Below are 21,385 nucleotides of genomic sequence, written 5' to 3' on the forward strand. Positions count from 1 at the left end.
GTGAGAAGGAGGAGGAGGAACACCGTAGCATCCCTGACGTGTCCGTCTTCACTCCCAGCCTACTTCAGAGCTGAGATGTCTGGGAGAAGGAGGAGGAGGAACACCGTAGCATCCCTGACGTGTCCTTCTTCACTCCCAGCCTACTTCAGAGCTGACATGCCTGTGAGAAGAAGGAGGAACACCGTAGCATCCCTGACGTGTCCTCCTTCACTCCCAGCCTACTTCAGAGCTGAGATGCCTGTGAGAAGAAGGAGGAGGAACACCGTAGCATCCCTGACGTGTCCTTCTTCACTCCTAGCCTACTTCAGAGCTGAGATGCCTGTGAGAAGAAGGAGGAACACCGTAGCATCCCTGACGTGTCCTTCTTCACTCCCAGCCTACTTCAGAGCTGAGATGCCTGTGAGAAGGAGGAGAAGGAACACCGTAGCATCCCTGACGTGTCCGTCTTCACTCCCAGCCTACTTCAGAGCTGAGATGTCTGTGAGAAGGAGGAGGAGGAACACCGTAGCATCCCTGACGTGTCCGTCTTCACTCCCAGCCTACTTCAGAGCTGAGATGTCTGTGAGAAGGAGGAGGAGGAACACCGTAGCATCCCTGACATGTCCGTCTTCACTCCCAGCCTACTTCAGAGCTGAGATGTCTGTGAGAAGGAGGAGGAGGAACACCGTAGCATCCCTGACGTGTCCTCCTTCACTCCCAGCCTACTTCAGAGCTGACATGCCTGTGAGAAGGAGGAGGAACACCGTAGCATCCCTGACGTGTCCTCCTTCACTCCCAGCCTACTTCAGAGCTGAGATGCCTGTGACGTGTCCCTCTTCCTCCTAGCCTACTTCAGAGCTGAGATGCCTGTGAGAAGAAGGAGGAACACCGTAGCATCCCTGACGTGTCCGTCTTCACTCCCAGCCTACTTCAGAGCTGAGATGTCTGGGAGAAGGAGGAGGAGGAACACTGTAGCATCCCTGACGTGTCCTTCTTCACTCCCAGCCTACTTCAGAGCTGAGATGCCTGGGAGAAGGACCCGGTCACGAGACTGGCGTTGGCTAATAACAATTGAGATATCTGAGAGAGCCATGTGAGTGAGAGGTGCTTTGGAGCACGGCGGCTGGCAGCCAGGAGAAGGGAATTGTAAAGATTATATTCAGCCCAAGGGCACAACGGACACTGGCTGCAAGGCATGGATTTTCGGGGGTGTTGCGGCCACACCAGGGGGTCGTCGATGCCACTGGGACATTTGAGGCCTGTATGTGGTACAAGGCTACCCATCTGAACCTGTCTTGTTAATTGTGTTTTGTCCCTGTCAGTGTAAACCCATGAGCCCAATTTAAATGCGTTAGCCTGCTTTAGAGGTACCTTGAAAATATGTTTGCTGATAAATGAGGCCAACTTTTATCATTCTTTCTAGTTCTTATATTTCTTCTTTTTTGGATTAGTGCGTTTTGTTCTGTATTATTGCACTGTCGCTGATAGAAACATAAGCATTTCGCTGCACCCGCGATAACATCAGCAAAACATGTGTACGTGACTAACATTTGATTAGAGATATGAAATCATTAGAGGAATGCAAAGAAAGGCCCCTTGCCCTTGCAACCACTCCAGGGCTGAAAAGGAGAGGTAGATAGAGAGAGAGGGACAGATGAGTGGATAAATGAAAAAGTGAAGGATTAGCCACAAACACAACCTGAACAGCTGAGGCAGGATGTGACATGCCAGAACTCCCGTTGGAATGTGTGACGGAGGTGTGTGTGAGAGAGAGGGGGGGGAGAGACAGTTTGTCAAGCGGAAAGAGAAGGGGAGGGTGAAGAGATTAAGCAAGTTCACTGAAACTTGATGTTCTGTTTTTAGTTTTCAAGGATAAAGCTCATGTCACCATGACCAGATACCAGACCTACTGTAATACACTTGTCTTTGTTCATCCACTCACCACAGACAGCTGCAGACTGGGTGGGGGGTTGCTACTGTACAGTAATGAATCCGGCCAGTGGCTGACTGGAGACAGGATTGAAGGGGGAATGATTTGGATGGCTGGTCCTCCGGTATGACTACAGCTCAACAAGGATCTGATTCAATGTAGGCTAATGTGGTTCTGAATCGGTTATGTTTTGAACTCGGTGTGTCAACGGTTATTCCAATAGCCAAACGGACGTTAGGATTGAAATACTTTTGTGAGTATGACATTTAGATTTTTTTTTTGGGGGGGCTATTTTAACATGAACAAAAACTTTTTCTGATTTACATTTTAACATCCATGTGACATTGTTACATTCAAGAATATACCATGACATTTCAAATTCTTAGTTTAATAATGTTGGGTAGTTTTTACACTGGGTGTACCAAACATTAAGAACACCTCTTTCCATGACAAACTGACCAGGTGAATCCAGGTGAAAGTGTCGATCCCCTTATTGATGTCACTTGTTAAATCCGATACAGTCAGTGTAGATGAAGGGGAGGAGACGGCTTAAAGAAGCCTTGAGACATGGATTGTGTATGTGGGGGGGGTTCAACTCAATATTGTGTTCCGAATGTTTTGTATAGCCAGTGTAAAGCTTGGCTCTTCTCTAGGCTACTCTATCCAAGACAGTGTAAAGCTTGGCTCTTCTCTAGGCTACTCTATCCAAGACAGTGTAAAGCTTGGCTCTTCTCTAGGCTACTCTATCCAAGACAGTGTAAAGCTTGGCTCTTCTCTAGGCTACTCTATCCAAGACAGTGTAAAGCTTGGCTCTTCTCTAGGCTACTCTATCCAAGACAGTGTAAAGCTTGGCTCTTCTCTAGGCTACTCTATCCAAGACAGTGTAAAGCTTGGCTCTTCTCTAGGCTACTCTATCCAAGACAGTGTAAAGCTGGCTCTTCTCTAGGCTACTACATTTACATTTACATTTAAGTCATTTAGCAGACGCTCTTATCCAGAGCGACTTACAAATTGGTGCTTTCACCTTATGACATCCCTATCCAAGACAGTGTAAAGCTGGCTCTTCTCGAGGCTACTCTCGAGGCTACTCTATCCAAGACAGTGTAAAGCTTGGCTCTTCTCTAGGCTACTCTATCCAAGACAGTGTAAAGCTGGTTCTTCTCTAGGCTACTCTATCCAAGACAGTGTAAAGCTTGGCTCTTCTCTAGGCTACTCTATCCAAGACAGTGTAAAGCTGGTTCTTCTCTAGGCTACTCTATCCAAGACAGTGTAAAGCTGGCTCTTCTCTAGGCTACTCTATCCAAGACAGTGTAAAGCTGGCTCTTCTCTAGGCTACTCTATCCAAGACAGTGTAAAGCTGGTTCTTCTCTAGGCTACTCTATCCAAGACAGTGTAAAGCTGGCTCTTCTCTAGGCTACTCTATCCAAGACAGTGTAAAGCTTGGCTCTTCTCTAGGCTACTCTATCCAAGACAGTGTAAAGCTGGCTCTTCTCTAGGCTACTCTATCCAAGACAGTGTAAAGCTGGCTCTTCTCGAATGTACTCTCGGGCTACTTATCAAGACAGTGTAAAGCTTGGCTCTTCTCTAGGCTACTCTATCCAAGACAGTGTAAAGCTGGTTCTTCTCTAGGCTACTCTATCCAAGACAGTGTAAAGCTGGCTCTTCTCTAGGCTACTCTATCCAAGACAGTGTAAAGCTGGCTCTTCTCTAGGCTACTCTATCCAAGACAGTGTAAAGCTGGTTCTTCTCTAGGCTACTCTATCCAAGACAGTGTAAAGCTGGCTCTTCTCTAGGCTACTCTATCCAAGACAGTGTAAAGCTTGGCTCTTCTCTAGGCTACTCTATCCAAGACAGTGTAAAGCTGGCTCTTCTCTAGGCTACTCTATCCAAGACAGTGTAAAGCTGGCTCTTCTCGAGGCTACTCTCGAGGCTACTCTATCCAAGACAGTGTAAAGCTTGGCTCTTCTCTAGGCTACTCTATCCAAGACAGTGTAAAGCTGGTTCTTCTCTAGGCTACTCTATCCAAGACAGTGTAAAGCTGGCTCTTCTCTAGGCTACTCTATCCAAGACAGTGTAAAGCTGGCTCTTCTCTAGGCTACTCTATCCAAGACAGTGTAAAGCTGGTTCTTCTCTAGGCTACTCTATCCAAGACAGTGTAAAGCTGGCTCTTCTCTAGGCTACTCTATCCAAGACAGTGTAAAGCTGGCTCTTCTCTAGGCTACTCTATCCAAGACAGTGTAAAGCTGGCTCTTCTCTAGGCTACTCTATCCAAGACAGTGTAAAGCTGGCTCTTCTCGAGGCTACTCTATCCAAGACAGTTTAAAGCTGGCTCTTCTCTAGGCTATTCTATCCAAGACCGTGTAAAGCTGGCTCTTCTCTGGGCTACTCTATCCAAGACCGTGTAAAGCTGGCTCTTCTCTAGGCTACTCTATCCAAGACAGTGTAAAGCTGGCTCTTCTCTAGGCTACTCTATCCAAGACAGGGACTTCCATGATAATACGTTGTATGATGATGAATAACATTGTGACTGCTACCAGTTAGCTAGTCTTGGCTGTAGCTGAGTTGCCTTGGTGTCTCTCCTCTTCCTCCGTCTGCTCGCTCCCTTCTCCTAAGTTACTAACCGGCCCATCCGCGTCAGCAGCCATAGCGTGCCAGCCTCCCTCGTGCAGAAGAGCTCAGGTTAAAAACAGGTATTTTGACTATCCGGATATCTGACAGATTCATGATACTATTTGAGTAGTGAAATTATTTCAGACCCACATTCCTTTTCCTTTTTAATAAAAAAAATAAAAATAAAAAAAAGATTTTCCCAAGACTTGACCAGGAAGTTCATCTCTGTCGGTTTGTGTTTGGTTCAGTTAGGCCAAGTTTCCTGTTCTGAATCCTCTAGCTACGTTTGGTTCAGTATGTTTCCTGTTCTGAATCCTCTAGCTACGTTTGGTTCAGTAAGTTTCCTGTTCTGAATCCTCTAATACGTTTGGTTCAGTAAGTTTCCTGTTCTGAATCCTCTAGCTACGTTTTGGTTCAGTAAGTTTCCTGTTCTGAATCCTCTAGCTACGTTTGGTTCAGTAAGTTTCCTGTTCTGAATCCTCTAATACGTTTGGTTCAGTAAGTTTCCTGTTCTGAATCCTCTAGCTACGTTTGGTTCAGTAAGTTTCCTGTTCTGAATCCTCTAGCTACGTTTGGTTCAGTAAGTTTCCTGTTCTGAATCCTCTAATACGTTTGGTTCCTCGACATGTTTAAAGGTCCAATGCAGCTGTTTTTCTCAATATTAAATCATTTGTGGGTAACAATTAAGTACCTTGCTGTGATTATTTTCCATTAAAATGGTCAAACACACAAAAAAATGCTTGTTAGCGAAGAGTAATTTCTCAAGCAAGAATGTAGCTGGGCTGCCTGGGAGTGGGGCTGCCTGGGAGTGGGGCTGCCTGGGAGTGGGGCTGCCTGGGAGTGGGGCTGCCTGGGAGTGGGGCTGCCTGGGAGTGGGGCTGCCTGGGAGTGGTCTGAGTGAGGAAACTCAAAATGAGCTCTTATTGGCAGAGTTTTTTTTTTATTGGTCTATTAACAATCTCCATCCCACCAAAACAGGCTGAAGTTCCAGGCAGTCTTCTAACAGCTCTTACACTAAAAGGGCATTATGATTTTCACAGTGTTATTTCAACCTCCATAGTATGAATATAGCACAGTGTCTTTAAAGTCTGTTCTGTCTTTTACTGTCGTTCTAGTTTCTGGTTCTGTTTTGGGCTCAGCCAGGAGCTGATGGGTGTAAACTCTGGGCCCAGAAATAGACTTCTAGAACCCGTGGTGCTCTCTCTCTCGCTCCGTTTCTCATTCTCTCCTCTCTTTATCTCGCTCTCACCTGCCTCTGTGGAAGACAAGAGGTGCTAACGAGCACCACCTGCCACAGCCCTTCCCTAAGAACATGTGATTCTCCCCCCCAGTCATCACACTCTTATTGTAACTCAACTTATTTCCTTCTGCTTCTCCCTCTTCCTCTTCTTCTCCTCTCCCGTTCTTCTCTTTCCTGTTTCTCCTCAACCTCCCTCCTATCCTCCCTCTCTCTCCTTCTCGTCCTCCCCTCTCTCTCATGCTGTTCATCTCTAAGTGTGGAGGTGATTAGCATCCTGGCTTCCTGCTGTTTCTCTGTACAGCATCACTGTAATGTGTGTTTGTGGGTTAACATTTACATTTAAGTCATTTAGCAGACGCTCTTATCCAGAGCGACTTACAAATTGGCTGTCTGTGTCTCTCTGTGTGTGAATATAACGGAGTATGGAATGTTGTTTAAAAACGGTTTATTCTGTGTGTGTCAGGTTAACTCTGTCCTTCCTCTTTGTGTGGTGCTATGTGATTTAACCCTGTCTTCTCTACTCAGTGTGGTGCTAGGTGATTTAACCCTGTCTTCTCTACTCAGTGTGGTGCTATGTGATTTAACCCTGTCTTCTCTACTCAGTGTGGTGCTATGTGATTTAACCCTGTCTTCTCTACTCAGTGTGGTGCTAGGTGGTTTAACCCTGTCCTCTACTCAGTGTGGTGCTAGGTGATTTAACCCTGTCCTCTACTCAGTGTGGTGCTAGGTGGTTTAACCCTGTCCTCTCTACTCAGTGTGGGGCTAGGTGGTTGAACCCTGTCCTCTCTACTCAGTGTGGTGCTAGGTGGTTGAACCCTGTCCTCTCTACTCAGTGTGGTGCTAGGTGGTTTAACCCTGTCCTCTCTACTCGGTGTGGGGCTAGGTGATTTAACCCTGTCCTCTCTACTCAGTGTGGTGCTAGGTGGTTTAACCCTGTCCTTTCTATTCAGTGTGGTGCTAGGTGATTTAACCATGTCCTCTCTACTCCGTGTGGTGCTAGGTGGTTTAACCCTGTCCTCTCTACTCAGTGTGGGGCTAGGTGGTTGAACCCTGTCCTAACTTCTACTCAGTGTGGTGCTAGGTGGTTGAACCCTGTCCTGTCTTCTACTCAGTGTGGTGCTAGGTGGTTTAACCCTGTCCTCCTCTGTGGTGCTAGGTGGTTTAACCCTGTCCTCTCTACTCCGTGTGGTGCTAGGTGGTTGAACCCTGTCCTCCTCTGTGGTGCTAGGTGGTTTAACCCTGTCCTCTCTACTGCGTGTGGTGCTAGGTGGTTTAACCCTGTCCTCTCTACTCAGTGTGGTGCTAGGTGGTTTAACCCTGTCCTCTCTACTCAGTGTGGTGCTAGGTGGTTGAACCCTGTCCTCTACTCAGTGTGGTGCTAGGTGGTTGAACCCTGTCCTCTCTACTCAGTGTGGGGCTAGGTGGTTGAACCCTGTCCTCTCTACTCAGTGTGGTGCTAGGTGGTTGAACCCTGTCCTCTCTACTCAGTGTGGTGCTAGGTGGTTTAACCCTGTCCTCTCTACTCGGTGTGGGGCTAGGTGATTTAACCCTGTCCTCTCTACTCAGTGTGGTGCTAGGTGGTTTAACCCTGTCCTTTCTATTCAGTGTGGTGCTAGGTGATTTAACCATGTCCTTTCTATTCAGTGTGGTGCTAGGTGATTTAACCATGTCCTCTCTACTCCGTGTGGTGCTAGGTGGTTTAACCCTGTCCTCTCTACTCAGTGTGGGGCTAGGTGGTTGAACCCTGTCCTAACTTCTACTCAGTGTGGTGCTAGGTGGTTGAACCCTGTCCTCCTCTGTGGTGCTAGGTGGTTTAACCCTGTCCTCTCTACTCAGTGTGGTGCTATGTGGTTTAACCCTGCTAGGTGGTTTAACCCCCTGTCCTCTACTCAGTGTGGTGCTAGGTGGTTGAACCCTGTCCTCTCTACTCAGTGTGGTGCTAGGTGGTTGGTCCTCCTACTCTGTGTGGTGCTAGGTGGTTTAACCCTGTCCCCTGTCCTCTCTACTGTGGTGCTAGTGTGGTGCTAGGTGGTTTAACCCTGTCCTGTGTGGTGCCCCTGTCCTCTACTCAGTGTGGTGCTAGGTGGTTTAACCCTGTCCTCTCTACTCAGTGTGGTGCTAGGTGGTTTAACCCTGTCCTGTCCTCTCTACTCAGTGGTGGTCCTCTCTACTCAGTGTGGTGCTAGGTGGTTTAACCCTGTCCTCCCCTCCTCTCTACTCAGTGTGGTGCTAGTGTGGTGCTAGGTGGTTGAACCCTGTCCTGTCCTCTACTCAGTGTGGTGCTAGGTGGTTTAACCCTGTCCTCTCTCTACTCAGTGTGGTGCTAGGTGGTTTAACCCTGTCCTCTCTACTCAGTGTGGTGCTAGGTGGTTTAACCTGTCCTGTGTGGTGCTACTCTCTACTCAGTGTGGTGCTAGGTGGTTTAACCCTGTCCTCTCTCTACTCAGTGTGGTGCTAGGTGGTTGAACCCTGTCCTCCTCTGTGGTGCTAGGTGGTTTAACCCTGTCCTCTCTACTCCGTGGTGGTTGGTGCTAGGTGGTTTAACCCTGTCCTCTCTACTCGTGTGGTGCTAGGTGGTTTAACCCTGTCCTCTCTACTCAGTGTGGTGCTAGGTGGTTTAACCCTGTCCTCTCTACTCAGTGTGGTGCTAGGTGGTTGAACCCTGTCCTGTCCCCTCTACTCAGTGTGGTGCTAGGTGGTTGAACCCTGTCCTGTCCTCTCTACTCAGTGTGGTGCTAGGTGGTTTAACCCTGTCCTGTCCTCTCTACTCAGTGTGGTGCTAGGTGGTTGAACCCTGTCCTGTCCTCTCTACTCAGTGTGGTGCTAGGTGGTTTAACCCTGTCCTCTCTACTCAGTGTGGTGCTAGGTGGTTGAACCCTGTCCTCCTCTGTGGTGCTAGGTGGTTTAACCCTGTCCTCTCTACTGTGTGTGGTGCTAGGTGGTTTAACCCTGTCCTCTCTGTGGTGCTAGGTGGTTTAACCCTGTCCTCTCTACTGTGTGTGGTGCTAGGTGGTTTAACCCTGTCCTCTCTACTCAGTGTGGTGCTAGGTGGTTGAACCCTGTCCTCTCTACTCAGTGTGGTGCTAGGTGGTTTAACCCTGTCCTCTCCACTCAGTGTGGTGCTAGGTGGTTGAACCCTGTCCTGTCCTCTCTACTCAGTGTGGTGCTAGGTGGTTGAACCCTGTCCTGTCCTGTCCTCTCTACTCAGTGTGGGGCTAGGTGGTTTAACCCTGTCCTGTCCCCTACTCAGTGTGGTGCTATGTGGTTGAACCCTGTCCTCTACTCTGTGGTGCTATGTGGTTGAACCTTGTCCTCTACTCAGTGTGGTGCTAGGTGGTTGAAACCTGTCCTGTCCTCTACTCAGTGTGGTGCTATGTGGTTGAACCTTGTCCTCTACTCAGTGTGGTGCTATGTGGTTTAACCCTGTCCTCTCTACTCAGTGTGGTGCTAGGTGGTTGAACCCTGTCCTGTCCTCTACTCAGTGTGGTGCTATGTGGTTTAACCCTGTCCTCTCTACTCAGTGTGGTGCTATGTGGTTTAACCCTGTCCTCTCTACTCAGTGTGGTGCAATGTGGTTTAACCCTGTCCTCTCTACTCAGTGTGGTGCTAGGTGATTTAACCCTGTCCTCTCTACTCAGTGTGGTGCTAGGTAGTTTAACCCTGTCCTGTCCTCTACTCAGTGTGGTGATATGTGGTTTAACCCTGTCCTCTACTCAGTGTGGTGCTATGTGGTTGAACCCTGTCCTGTCCTCTCTACTCAGTGTGGTGCTAGGTGGTTTAACCCTGTCCTCTACTCAGTGTGGTGCTAGGTGGTTTAACCCTGTCCTGTCCTCTCTACTCTGTGTGGTGCTATGTGGTTGAACCCTGTCCTGTCCCCTCTACTCAGTGTGGTGCTAGGTGGTTTAACCCTGTCCTGTCTACTCAGTGTGGTGCTATGTGGTTGAACCCTGTCCTCTCTACTCAGTGTGGTGCTAGGTAGTTTAACCCTGTCCTGTCTACTCAGTGTGGTGCTATGTGGTTGAACCCTGTCCTCTCTACTCAGTGTGGTGCTAGGTAGTTTAACCCTGTCCTGTCCTCTCAGTGTGGTGCTATGTGGTTGAACCCTGTCCTCTCTACTCTGTGGTGCTATGTGGTTGAACCCTGTCCTGTCCTCTCTACTCAGTGTGGTGCTATGTGGTTGAACCCTGTCCTCTCTACTCTGTGGTGCTATGTGGTTGAACCCTGTCCTGTCCTCTCTACTCAGTGTGAATGGAGCAGTGTGAGAGTGCAGCCTCTCTCCTGGCCTCCGTGAGGGAGCAGGAGCGTCAGTTTGAGCGTCTGACTCGCGCTCTGGAGGAGGAGAGGAGGTGCGGAGGCACCCTCCCACGCCCTCCCCCCAATCTACAGGTAAAGACCTCGCCCCCATGGGATCATCCATCAACCCCATAGCATTCATGGGATCATCCATCACCCCCATAGCATTCATTGGATCATCCATCACCCCCATAGCCATCATGGTATCACCCATTCCATCACTTCGTCCTCGTTTCATCACCGTTCAACCGTCCTTGTAACTATCCATGCAGTCACCTCCATAGCTGCCGTTAGGGTTGTAACATTCCGATATCTTCCAGGAGGGAATAAGCAGGAAATTGGAGGATTTCCGGAAAACCTGTGGAATTTTGCATGAAGTTCACAGAATTGTGCAATCCTAGCCCCCATGGTATCACCCATTGCCTCACCCCAACCGTCGTCCTGTCTCGTTCCATCATTGGTCAACCCTCCCTGTAGCCATCATTGGTCAACCCTCCCTGTAGCCATCATTGGTCAACCCTCCCTGTAGCCATCATTGGTCAACCCTCCCTGTAGCCATCATTGGTCAACCCTCCCTGTAGCCATCATTGGTCAACCCTCCCTGTAGCCATCATTGGTTACAACTCTGTGGATGTGCATGTCATGTGAAGGTAGCCTGGTACCCCCAGGTCATCTATGTGGATGTGCATGTCATGTGAAGGTAGCCTGGTACCCCCCAGGTCATCTCTGTGGATGTGCATGTCATGTGAAGGTAGCCTGGTACCCCCCCAGGTCATCTCTGTGGATGTGCATGTCATGTGAAGGTAGCCTGGTACCCCCCAGGTCATCTCTGTGGATGTGCATGTCATGTGAAGGTAGCCTGGTACCCCCCAGGTCATCTCTGTGGATGTGCATGTCATGTGAAGGTAGCCTGGTACCCCCCCAGGTCATCTCTGTGGATGTGCATGTCATGTGAAGGTAGCCTGGTACCCCCCCAGGTCATCTCTGTGGATGTGCATGTCATGTGAAGGTAGCCTGGTACCCCCTCAGGTCATCTCTGTGGATGTGCATGTCATGTGAAGGTAGCCTGGTACCCCCCCAGGTCATCTCTGTGGATGTGCATGTCATGTGAAGGTAGCCTGGTACCCCCCAGGTCATCTCTGTGGATGTGCATGTCATGTGAAGGTAGCCTGGTACCCCCCAGGTCATCTCTGTGGATGTGCATGTCATGTGAAGGTAGCCTGGTACCCCCCAGGTCATCTCTGTGGATGTGCATGGCATGTGAAGGTAGCCTGGTACCCCCCAGGTCATCTCTGTGGATGTGCATGTCATGTGAAGGTAGCCTGGTAAAAACATTATACCGTATTTTCAGTGTTAATGATCCCAGTCCCTGGCTGGTCCTGTGGTCAGAATATTACAGATCGTTCAGACAGTAGAATTGCAGTATTTAGTTTGAGAATACAACACTGACTGACCAGATGTTAGCTAAATGCTAAATGCTAACGTGTGAAAATGAACACAATTGCAAAGACGGGCAAATCCAGCTCAATGTTATACAAGCATTGCTAGTAGCTACTGAATGTCATTTTTGGTGCTTTTCTGCAGGAGGAGCAGCATGTGTACACTGAGCAGAAGGGAGAACAGAGGAGGAAAAATACACTTTATTGTTTACAAATAGTATACTGCTGCCTGCTTGATTCATAACCGGTTGGGTTTTGTCCAATCCCTGGTCTAGGTTACTGTTTACCATGTCCACTTCCTGCTTAGTGTCTGTGACTGTGTCAGGCTTCCCTGTCTGGACGTAGTGACCGCATAGCTTTAGATTACTTGCGAGCGCACACACACACTGTCTGGTAAGCAGACACACTGAGGTGTGTCATTTTCCCACCCGCAGGCATTTTATAAACACACTACACGGTAAACACGTAGTCTCCTCTCTCAGGGTTGGTCTGGTCAGTCAGTGTTGTATCTCTGGAGAACAGACAGGGTTGGAATGTGCCTGGACCCTGTTTACAGAGCTGACAGGCACACACACACACACACACACACACACACTGAGAACCCCACTGAGACACACACACACAGGGTCAACTGACAACCCACTGACAGGTTCTCACACGCCCTGCTCTCTGAGGCTCTTCCTGTCTTGCTGGCAGCAGTGTTGCTCTGAACCGGTCTCTCCTCATCCTCCATGTCTCACCCATTCTGTCCTTCATTTGTTTTTTTCATTCGCGTCATCAATTGTTTTATTGTTTGGCTACTTTGTACTTACTGTATTTCTGCTGAATGTCTGGGGTTGAATGAATGGGATGTGTTGTTGTCTGTTGTCTGGGGTTGAATGAATGGGATGTGGTGGTGCCCGTTGTCTGGGGTTGAATGAATGGGATGTGGTGTTGTCTGGGGTTGAATGAATGGGATGTGGTGTTGTCTGGGGTTGAATGAATGGGATGTGGTGTTGTCTGGGGTTGACTAAATGGGATGTGGTGTTGTCTGGGGTTGAATGAATGGGATGTGGTGTTGTCTGGGGTTGAATGAATGGGATGTGGTGGTGTCTGGGGTTGACTGAATGGGATGTGGTGGTGTCTGGGAATGACTGAATGTGTTGTTGTCTGTTGTCTGGGGTTGAATGAATGGGATGTGGTGGTGCCCGTTGTCTGGGGTTGAATGAATGGGATGTGGTGTTGTCTGGGGTTGAATGAATGGGATGTGGTGTTGTCTGGGGTTGACTGAATGGGATGTGGTGTTGTCTGGGGTTGAATGAATGGGATGTGGTGTTGTCTGGGGTTGAATGAATGGGATGTGGTGGTGTCTGGGGTTGACTGAATGGGATGTGGTGGTGTCTGGGGTTGACTGAATGGGATGTGGTGGTGTCTGGGGTTGACTGAATGGGATGTGGTGGTGTCTGGGGTTGACTGAATGGGATGTGGTGGTGTCTGGGGTTGACTGAATGGGATGTGGTGGTGTCTGGGGTTGACTGAATGGGATGTGGTGGTGTCTGGGGTTGACTGAATGAATGGGATGAATGGGATGGTGTCTGGGGTTGACTGAATGGGATGTGGTGGTGTCTGGGGTTGACTGAATGGGATGTGGTGGTGTCTGGGGTTGACTGAATGGGATGTGGTGGTGTCTGGGGTTGACTGAATGGGATGTGGTGGTGTCTGGGGTTGACTGAATGGGATGTGGTGGTGTCTGGGGTTGACTGAATGGGATGTGGTGGTGTCTGTTGTCTGGGGTTGACTGAATGGGATGTGGTGGTGCCTGTTGTCTGGGGTTGACTGAATGGGATGTGGTGGTGCCTGTTGTCTGGGGTTGACTGAATGGGATGTGGTGGTGCCTGTTGTCTGGGGTTGAATTAATGGGATGTGGTGGTGCCTGTTGACTGAATGGGATGTGGTGGTGCCTGTTGTCTGGGGTTGAATTAATGGGATGTGGTGGTGCCTGTTGACTGAATGGGATGTGGTGGTGCCTGTGTGTGTGAAAGGAGCCTGGGGCTCTGATGTCATGACATTCTCTCTGTGTCCTGCATTAACCTGCTCCTCTGAATGTTTGGAATAACTCTGCTCCTTTCTGGCCACTGGCCCTGCGGTTGACACACATACACACACACACACGCTGTCCTCTTGTGTAAACTACTCCTGTCTTCCCCTCCGCTCTACAGAATGGGCGTGTTTCTTGTGATGCGGACATAGAGAGGCTCACACTGAACGAGGGATACGTCAACGGGACACATGTAAGCTGTGTGTGTGAACCGGAATATGTCTTCCTCTTTGTCAGTTGTGTGACTGTCTATGTATCTGTGTGTGTGACATGTTTGCCTGTGTTAATTAAGTTCGCTAGTGTGCATTTATCTGTGTGTGTGTGTTATATTGTGTGTGTGGGTGTAACAGTGTCTGTCTCCGTCCTTCAGTACAGGATGGAGCCTGGTCAAGTCGTCCAGGAGACGGTTACCGTGGAGGAGGACCCGCACGAGGTGCCCCCCCTCATCTCTGTGGAAACCAGCGAAGATGGCACCACGCGCCGCACAGAAACTACGGTACTACCTTTACACACACACACACACACACACACACACACACACACACACACACAGTTGACACTTGAGGATTGTGAATGCCATTAGCTATTTGATTGACTTTTTCTGCCTCCACGCCCCTTACTTTCTCTAACTTACCCTTTTCTCCCCTCCTTTTCCTCTCCAACCTCTCTACCCCTCCCCTGACTCATGTCATCTCCTCCGTGTCTGACACTAACCTCTCTCCCCTGACTCATGTCATCTCCTCCGTGTCTGACACTAACCCCTCTCTCCCCTGACTCATGTCATCTCCTCTGTGTCTGACACTAACCTCTCTCCCCTGACTCATGTCATCTCCTCCTTGTCTGACACTAACCTCTCTCCCCTGACTCATGTCATCTCCTCCTTGTCTGACACTAACCCTCCCCTCTCCCTGACTCATGTCATCTCCTCTGTGTCTGACACTAACCTCTCTCCCCTGACTCATGTCATCTCCTCCTTGTCTGACACTAACCTCTCTCCCCTGACTCATGTCATCTCCTCCGTGTCTGACACTAACCCCTCTCTCCCCTGACTCATGTCATCTCCTCTGTGTCTGACACTAACCTCTCTCCCCTGACTCATGTCATCTCCTCCTTGTCTGACACTAACCTCTCTCCCCTGACTCATGTCATCTCCTCTGTGTCTGACACTAACCTCTCTCCCCTGACTCATGTCACCTCCTCCTTGTCTGACACTAACCTCTCTCTCCCCTGACTCATGTCATCTCCTCTGTGTCTGACACTAACCTCTCTCCCCTGACTCATGTCACCTCCTCCGTGTCTGACACTAACCTCTCTCCCCTGACTCATGTCACCTCCTCTGTGTCTGACACTAACCCCTCTCTCCCCTGACTCATGTCATCTCCTCTGTGTCTGACACTAACCTCTCTCTCCCTGACTCATGTCATCTGACTCATGTCATCTCCTCTGTGTCTGACACTAACCTCTCTCCCCTGACTCATGTCACCTCCTCTGTGTCTGACACTAACCCCTCTCTCCCCTGACTCATGTCATCTCCTCTGTGTCTGACACTAACCTCTCTCTCCCCTGACTCATGTCATCTCCTCTGTGTCTGACACTAACCTCTCTCTCTCATGTCACTGTGTCTGACATGTCATCTGTCATCTCCTCTGTGTCTGACACTAACCTCTCTCCCCTGACTCATGTCATCTCCTCTGTGTCTGACACTAACCTCTCTCTCCCCTGACTCATGTCATCTCCTCCGTGTCTGACACTAACCTCTCTCCCCTGACTCATGTCATCTCCTCCGTGTCTGACACTAACCTCTCTCCCCTGACTCATGTCATCTCCTCTGTGTCTGACACTAACCCCTCTCTCCCCTGACTCATGTCATCTCCTCTGTGTCTGACACTAACCTCTCTCCCCTGACTCATGTCACCTCCTCTGTGTCTGACACTAACCCTCTCCCCTCTCCATCTGACTCATGTCATCATCCTCTGTGTCTGACACTAACCTCTCTCCCCTGACTCATGTCATCTCCTCTGACTCCCCTCTCTCCCTGACTCATGTCATCTCCTCCGTGTCTGACACTAACCTCTCTCCCCTGACTCATGTCATCTCCTCTGTGTCTGACACTAACCCCTCTCTCCCCTGACTCATGTCATCTCCTCTGTGTCTGACACTAACCTCTCTCCCCTGACTCATGTCATCTCCTCCTTGTCTGACACTAACCTCTCTCCCCTGACTCATGTCATCTCCTCCTTGTCTGACACTAACCCCTCTCTCCCCTGACTCATGTCATCTCCTCTGTGTCTGACACTAACCTCTCTCCCCTGACTCATGTCATCTCCTCCTTGTCTGACACTAACCTCTCTCTCCCCTGACTCATGTCATCTCCTCCTGACACTGACTCTGTCATCACTAACCTCTCTCTCCCCTGACTCATGTCATCTCCTCTGTGTCTGACACTAACCTCTCTCCCCTGACTCATGTCATCTCCTCCGTGTCTGACACTAACCTCTCTCCCCTGACACTAACCTCTCTCCCCTGACTCATGTCATCTCCTCCGTGTCTGACACTAACCTAGTTGTATCTGTTTCTCCTCCCCCCAGGTAAAGAAGGTAGTGAAGACTACCATGACTCGTACAGTCATCCCCTCTGTGTCTGACAACCTCTCCCTGGATGGAGGGGGGTCTATGACAGGTGTAGGGGGTTACACCACCCCCATGGAGCGAGTCTACAGACAGCCAGGTCCTCCCATGGACTACCCCACCAACACCGTGCCCCGAAACTACCACTACGGACCCCCGGGAGGGTACGAGGACTACCGCCAGGGCCCTCCCTCCATAGGGGAGACCTACGCCAGCCTGAGCAGGGGAGCACGCATGGACGACCGCTACAGGTAGGGCAGGTGGATCTGTTGTCTCTTTATCCATAGACGTAGAGTTGGGAGACAATGGGTATATCCTCTCCTTTCTCCCTCCTCAACTCTCTCCTCTCTACTTCTCCCCTCCAGGCCAGCTGATGGGTACCGGACCCTGGACTCAGGATACAGAGCCATCAGCAGGAACCAGCTGGACCCATACGCAGCACAGCCACAGGTGGGTCGTATGGCGTGTGTGTTAAATAAAGTGGGTCGTATGGGCAGTGCGTTGGAGCTGTCAGGATTGCAGAATGTGTGTTAACGTGATGATAATGTATTGGTCAGGTGGGTCGTATGGGCAGTGTGTTGGAGCTGTCTGGACTGCAGAAGGTGTGTTAACGTGATAATAATGTATTGGTCAGGTGGGTCGTATGGGCAGTGCGTTGGAGCTGTCTGGGATGCCGAGGTTTGTCCCAGAGCCGTACGGTCTGGAGGATGACCAGAGGAGTCTGGGATATGACGAGGCAGACTACGGCATGGGACCGGCCATCCACTACGGAACAGTTCCACGCAACCAACAAGCCTTCAACCACGGACCGCCCCGCAGGACAGGGTACATGTCCCAGTGTGTTGAGGGAGTGTGTGCAGTAATGTCTGGTCTCCTTCTCTGTGTCCCTGGTTGTTTATTCAGTCAGTGTAGTGTCCACTCCCTACTAACCCCTACCACTGTAGTGTCCGCTCCCTACTAACCCCTACCACTGTAGTGTCCGCTCCCTACTAACCCCTAACCACTGTAGTGTCCGCTCCCTACTAACCCCTACCAGTGTAGTGTCCGCTCCCTACTAACCCCTACCAGTGTAGTGTCCGCTCCCTACTAACCCCTACCACTGTAGTGTCCGCTCCCTACTAACCCCTACCACTGTAGTGTCCGCTCCCTACTAACCCCTACCAGTGTAGTGTCCGCTCCCTACTAACCCCTACCAGTGTAGTGTCCGCTCCCCACTAACCCCTACCAGTGTAGTGTCCGCTCCCCACTAACCCCTACCAGTGTAGTGTCCGCTCCCCACTAACCCCTACCAGTGTAGTGTCCGCTCCCCCCAGTGTAGTGTCTACCAGTGTAGTGTCCCCCCACTACCAGTGTAGTGTCCGCTCCCCACTAACCCCTACCAGTGTAGTGTCCGCTCCCCACTAACCCCTACCAGTGTCCGTGTAGTCCGCTCCCCACTAACCCCTACCAGTGTAGTGTCCCTCCCCACTAACCCCCACCAGTGTAGTGTCCGCTCCCCACTAACCCCCACCAGTGTAGTGTCCGCTCCCCACTAACCCCCCACCAGTGTAGTGTCCGCTCCCCACTAACCCCCACCAGTGTAGTGTCCGCTCCCCACTAACCCCCACCAGTGTAGTGTCCGCTCCCCACTAACCCCCACCAGTGTAGTGTCCTCTCCCCACTAACCCCCACCAGTGTAGTGTCCGCTCCCCACTAACCCCTTACCTCTTCTCTCTCCTCCCAGGAGCTATGAAGGGACTCTGGACGGAGACATGAGTGGAGCAGGGGACATGTACTACTGGGGAGGTGCACCCCTGGCCCAGGGAGAGAGGGGTAGCATGGCCTCCTTGGACAGGTGAGACTCCTTGGTGTCGTATTGTAGATATATCAGGGGTATTCACATCCAAGCCTGCAGGTCCGGACCAGGGCTTAAAATGAACACCCCCCACCACCTGCCAACGCGGGTACATCTTGTCATTGGTGGGTCAGATGTCTGTTTCACCAGCCATGTTGGTGGGGGCCAGGGCTCCACAGTGCCAGCATTTCACTCACATTTGTGAATAAAAATAGTCAAGTATGATTAAATGCTGCAGTGGCAATTTTCAAAGTATTTCTGCAGTTTTTGTTTCACAGCTGGTAAATGAATCACACAAAGTCAAAGAACTATGAATCTTATAGCCTATACCACCTCGCACAGTGTCAGGAGATGAGGGGAAAATCATTTTTAGAAGCTTTGTGCACAGGCATAAAAGTTGGTCTAATTTACTTGAAGATGAAGTCTACTGAAGTAAGACTTTGTCCTTGTGTTTCCTGGCTATTTATTTATATTGGTTTTGTTTACATGTTAGGTTGTTTTTCAATGTTTGAGTTTCAACTGTTAGAGAAGAGAAGACAACCCTGCTGCTTGTCAGACTCTTTCTCACAGGACAAACATGACTCTAGTCGCGTTACCACGGTAACCTCCCGTCCTTAAAGGGGCAGGGGATAATTTTTGTTAAGAGTCAGGTCACAAAAAAATGAAATGAAATTAAACAATATACCACATTACTTCTTAACAGTAATACATGTTATTGTTTTAGAAACATTACAAAGCATGCACATCTGTATTTTTGTTTTGTTTGTGTAATTTTAGGGGAAATATTTTGGATGGTAAAAAAAACTGAGTGCCTGGTAGATCTTTAAATCTACCTGCCACAGTGGCTGGTGGACCAAAAAGTGTATTTTAGGACTGGTCCGGACCACTGCTGTTTTTCTGTTCTACCTGATAATGAATTGTACCCACCTGGGATCCCAGGTCTAAGTTGGTCCCTGATTAGAAGGGAGGAATGATATTCAACAGTGGAACTGGATTCAAGGTCCAGATGTGGAATTTGCCTGCACTACTGTATGTCGCTTTGGATGAAAGTGATGTGTATATTCTCTTACCTGATTGGCCAGCACCCTGAGGAAAGGCCCTGCCACTTCCTGGAGACAGCCTGAGCTGCCGGAGGTCATCGCCATGCTCAACTACAGACTGGACCCCGTCAAGAGCAACGCTGCCGCATACCTGCAGCACCTCACCTTTAAGAACGACAAGGTAATATATATATATATATATATACACCTGCAGCACCTCACCTTTAAGAACGACAAGGTAATATATATATATACACCTGCAGCACCTCACCTTTAAGAACGACAAGGTAATATATATATACACCTGCAGAACCTCACCTTTAAGAACGACAAGGTAATATATATATATATATATACCTGCAGCACCTCACCTTTAAGAACGACAAGGTAATATATATATATATACACCTGCAGCACCTCACCTTTAAGAACGACAAGGTAATATATATATACACCTGCAGAACCTCACCTTTAAGAACGACAAGGTAATATATATATATATACACCTGCATTACCTCACCTTTAAGAACGACAAGGTAATATATATATATATATATATATATATACACCTGCATTACCTCACCTTTAAGAACGACAAGGTAATATATATACACCTGCAGCACCTCACCTTTAAGAACGACAAGGTAATGGGCGCGTTCCTCTGCCCAGGTGTTGCTGACGCCTGACAGATCTTACAACGACTGGATCGGTTTACCACATAATATGTTATAGAAATCTGTCAGTCGATGACGTGGCACGTAACCATTGGTTGATGCAACGTCTGAGCAGGGGAATGCAACCAATATATATATATATATATATATATACCTTTTTTTTCCTTCTTTATTTAACTAGGCAAGTCAGTTAAGAACGTTCTTATTTTCAATGAGGAACAGTGGGTTAACTGCCTTGTTCAGGAGCAGAATGACAGATTTTTTTTTACCTTGTCAGCTCGGGGATTCGATCTAGCAACCTTTTGGTTACTAGTCCAGCCCTCTAACCTCTAGGCTACCTGCAGCCCCTTTTAAGAACGACAAGGCAATATGTGACTTGCTCTATGATAATCAGTCACATTGACCTCAAAACCATTTGGTGTTTTAGGCAGTGCTGGAAAGAAGAGAATGGGAGTTTGTAATGAGGCCAACATGATCTCTACTCCAAATATCCAACGAGTTGCATGTCATTACATGTTGAGTCCCCACACCATGTTTTTCAGAGAAACTAGGTCAATGTTTGCAGTTACTTTTAAGAACTTTATTCAAAATAATGAATACGAAAACACAAAACATGAAATGCAGTAACTCTACAGACAGTGTCTGTCTGCATCGTTGTTGCAGACACATGTAAACGTGGCCACAGTTGTACACATACAAGCAACAGAGTGCATTGGCTACATTCACTTATGTTCACACTGGTACATACATGACAGAGAATCACTTGGAAAGGCTAAAGGTCACAGCCATAATATATGCAAAGACTACATGCTGCGTGCACGTGTTTGAACATGTACACACACGTGCACATCCCATGTCGTCCCTGCACATATTATGGTTGTGACCTTTAGTCTTTCCAAGTCAGATTCCATTCGTAGAGGCTTGGGAGGTTAAATAATGAATCACGTTAAATAATATCTCTTATAATTCCATGTCACAGAGAATGTGTGTAGGCTATATTCAAACACATTTTCCCCGTGTGACAACGTCCCTGGGGACAGCACATGCAGATGTGACCAAATGACCCTCTCACAAACCAAGGACCCTGACACCCATGACGGTTACACAGAGTAAACAACATCTGAGAAGTGCTAAACCAGAGAAGGGGATGGAGGGGGTGAGAGGTGATACGGGTCAGAGGCATCTCTGGTCTCTAAGCAGCAACTAAAAGGAGAAACGTTAAAGACCATATGAACGCACGGCACCAGAGTACAGACTGACCGTCTCTCTGGGGCTGATTCATGTGGGCTTTGGTTAGTCTTTTCCACTGGTCCACTGGTTTGAGCTGTTCAACGTTCCATACAAATATAAGTATCAAGGTTTAGGGAAGCACTCGTCATGATCACGCATCAAAGTTTTGCACTTGGGCCACACAGAGAAGGTCTGAAATGTCGGCATCACTCGGATGTCTGGCCTCTTAAATCCAGGGGTCCATCCTGAGAGCGGCATCACTCGGATGTCTGGCCTCTTAAATCCAGGGGTCCATCCTGAGAGCGGCATCACTCGGATGTCTGGCCTCTTAAATCCAGGGGTCCATCCTGAGAGCGGCATCACTCGGATGTCTGGCCTTTTAAATCCAGGGGTCCATCCTGAGAGCGGCATC

At 49.1% G+C, this 21,385-nt stretch overlaps 1 protein-coding gene across 7 annotated transcripts in view; it reads left to right on the top strand.

Annotated features, from left to right (window-relative positions):
• ctnnd1 (catenin (cadherin-associated protein), delta 1) overlaps positions 1 to 21,385 on the top strand; it is a 64,479-nt gene that overhangs the window by 8,786 nt on the left and 34,308 nt on the right. For 5 of the 7 annotated variants that reach the window (XM_065003604.1, XM_065003605.1, XM_065003602.1 and 2 more), the window contains exons 2-9: positions 10,003 to 10,145; positions 13,690 to 13,761; positions 13,939 to 14,064; positions 16,157 to 16,446; positions 16,561 to 16,645; positions 16,830 to 17,020; positions 17,919 to 18,029; positions 19,112 to 19,250. In XM_065003604.1, coding sequence (XP_064859676.1) covers positions 10,008 to 10,145; positions 13,690 to 13,761; positions 13,939 to 14,064; positions 16,157 to 16,446; positions 16,561 to 16,645; positions 16,830 to 17,020; positions 17,919 to 18,029; positions 19,112 to 19,250 — 1,152 coding nt within the window. In that variant the 5' untranslated portion in view covers positions 10,003 to 10,007. The remainder of the gene's footprint in view (positions 1 to 10,002; positions 10,146 to 13,689; positions 13,762 to 13,938; positions 14,065 to 16,156; positions 16,447 to 16,560; positions 16,646 to 16,829; positions 17,021 to 17,918; positions 18,030 to 19,111; positions 19,251 to 21,385) is intronic. The other 2 variants (XM_065003608.1, XM_065003609.1) reach the window with 2 other exon arrangements.

The sequence above is a fragment of the Oncorhynchus nerka genome, linkage group LG18, assembly GCF_034236695.1.
Source record: "Oncorhynchus nerka isolate Pitt River linkage group LG18, Oner_Uvic_2.0, whole genome shotgun sequence".
Classification (NCBI taxonomy): Eukaryota; Metazoa; Chordata; class Actinopteri; order Salmoniformes; family Salmonidae; genus Oncorhynchus; species Oncorhynchus nerka.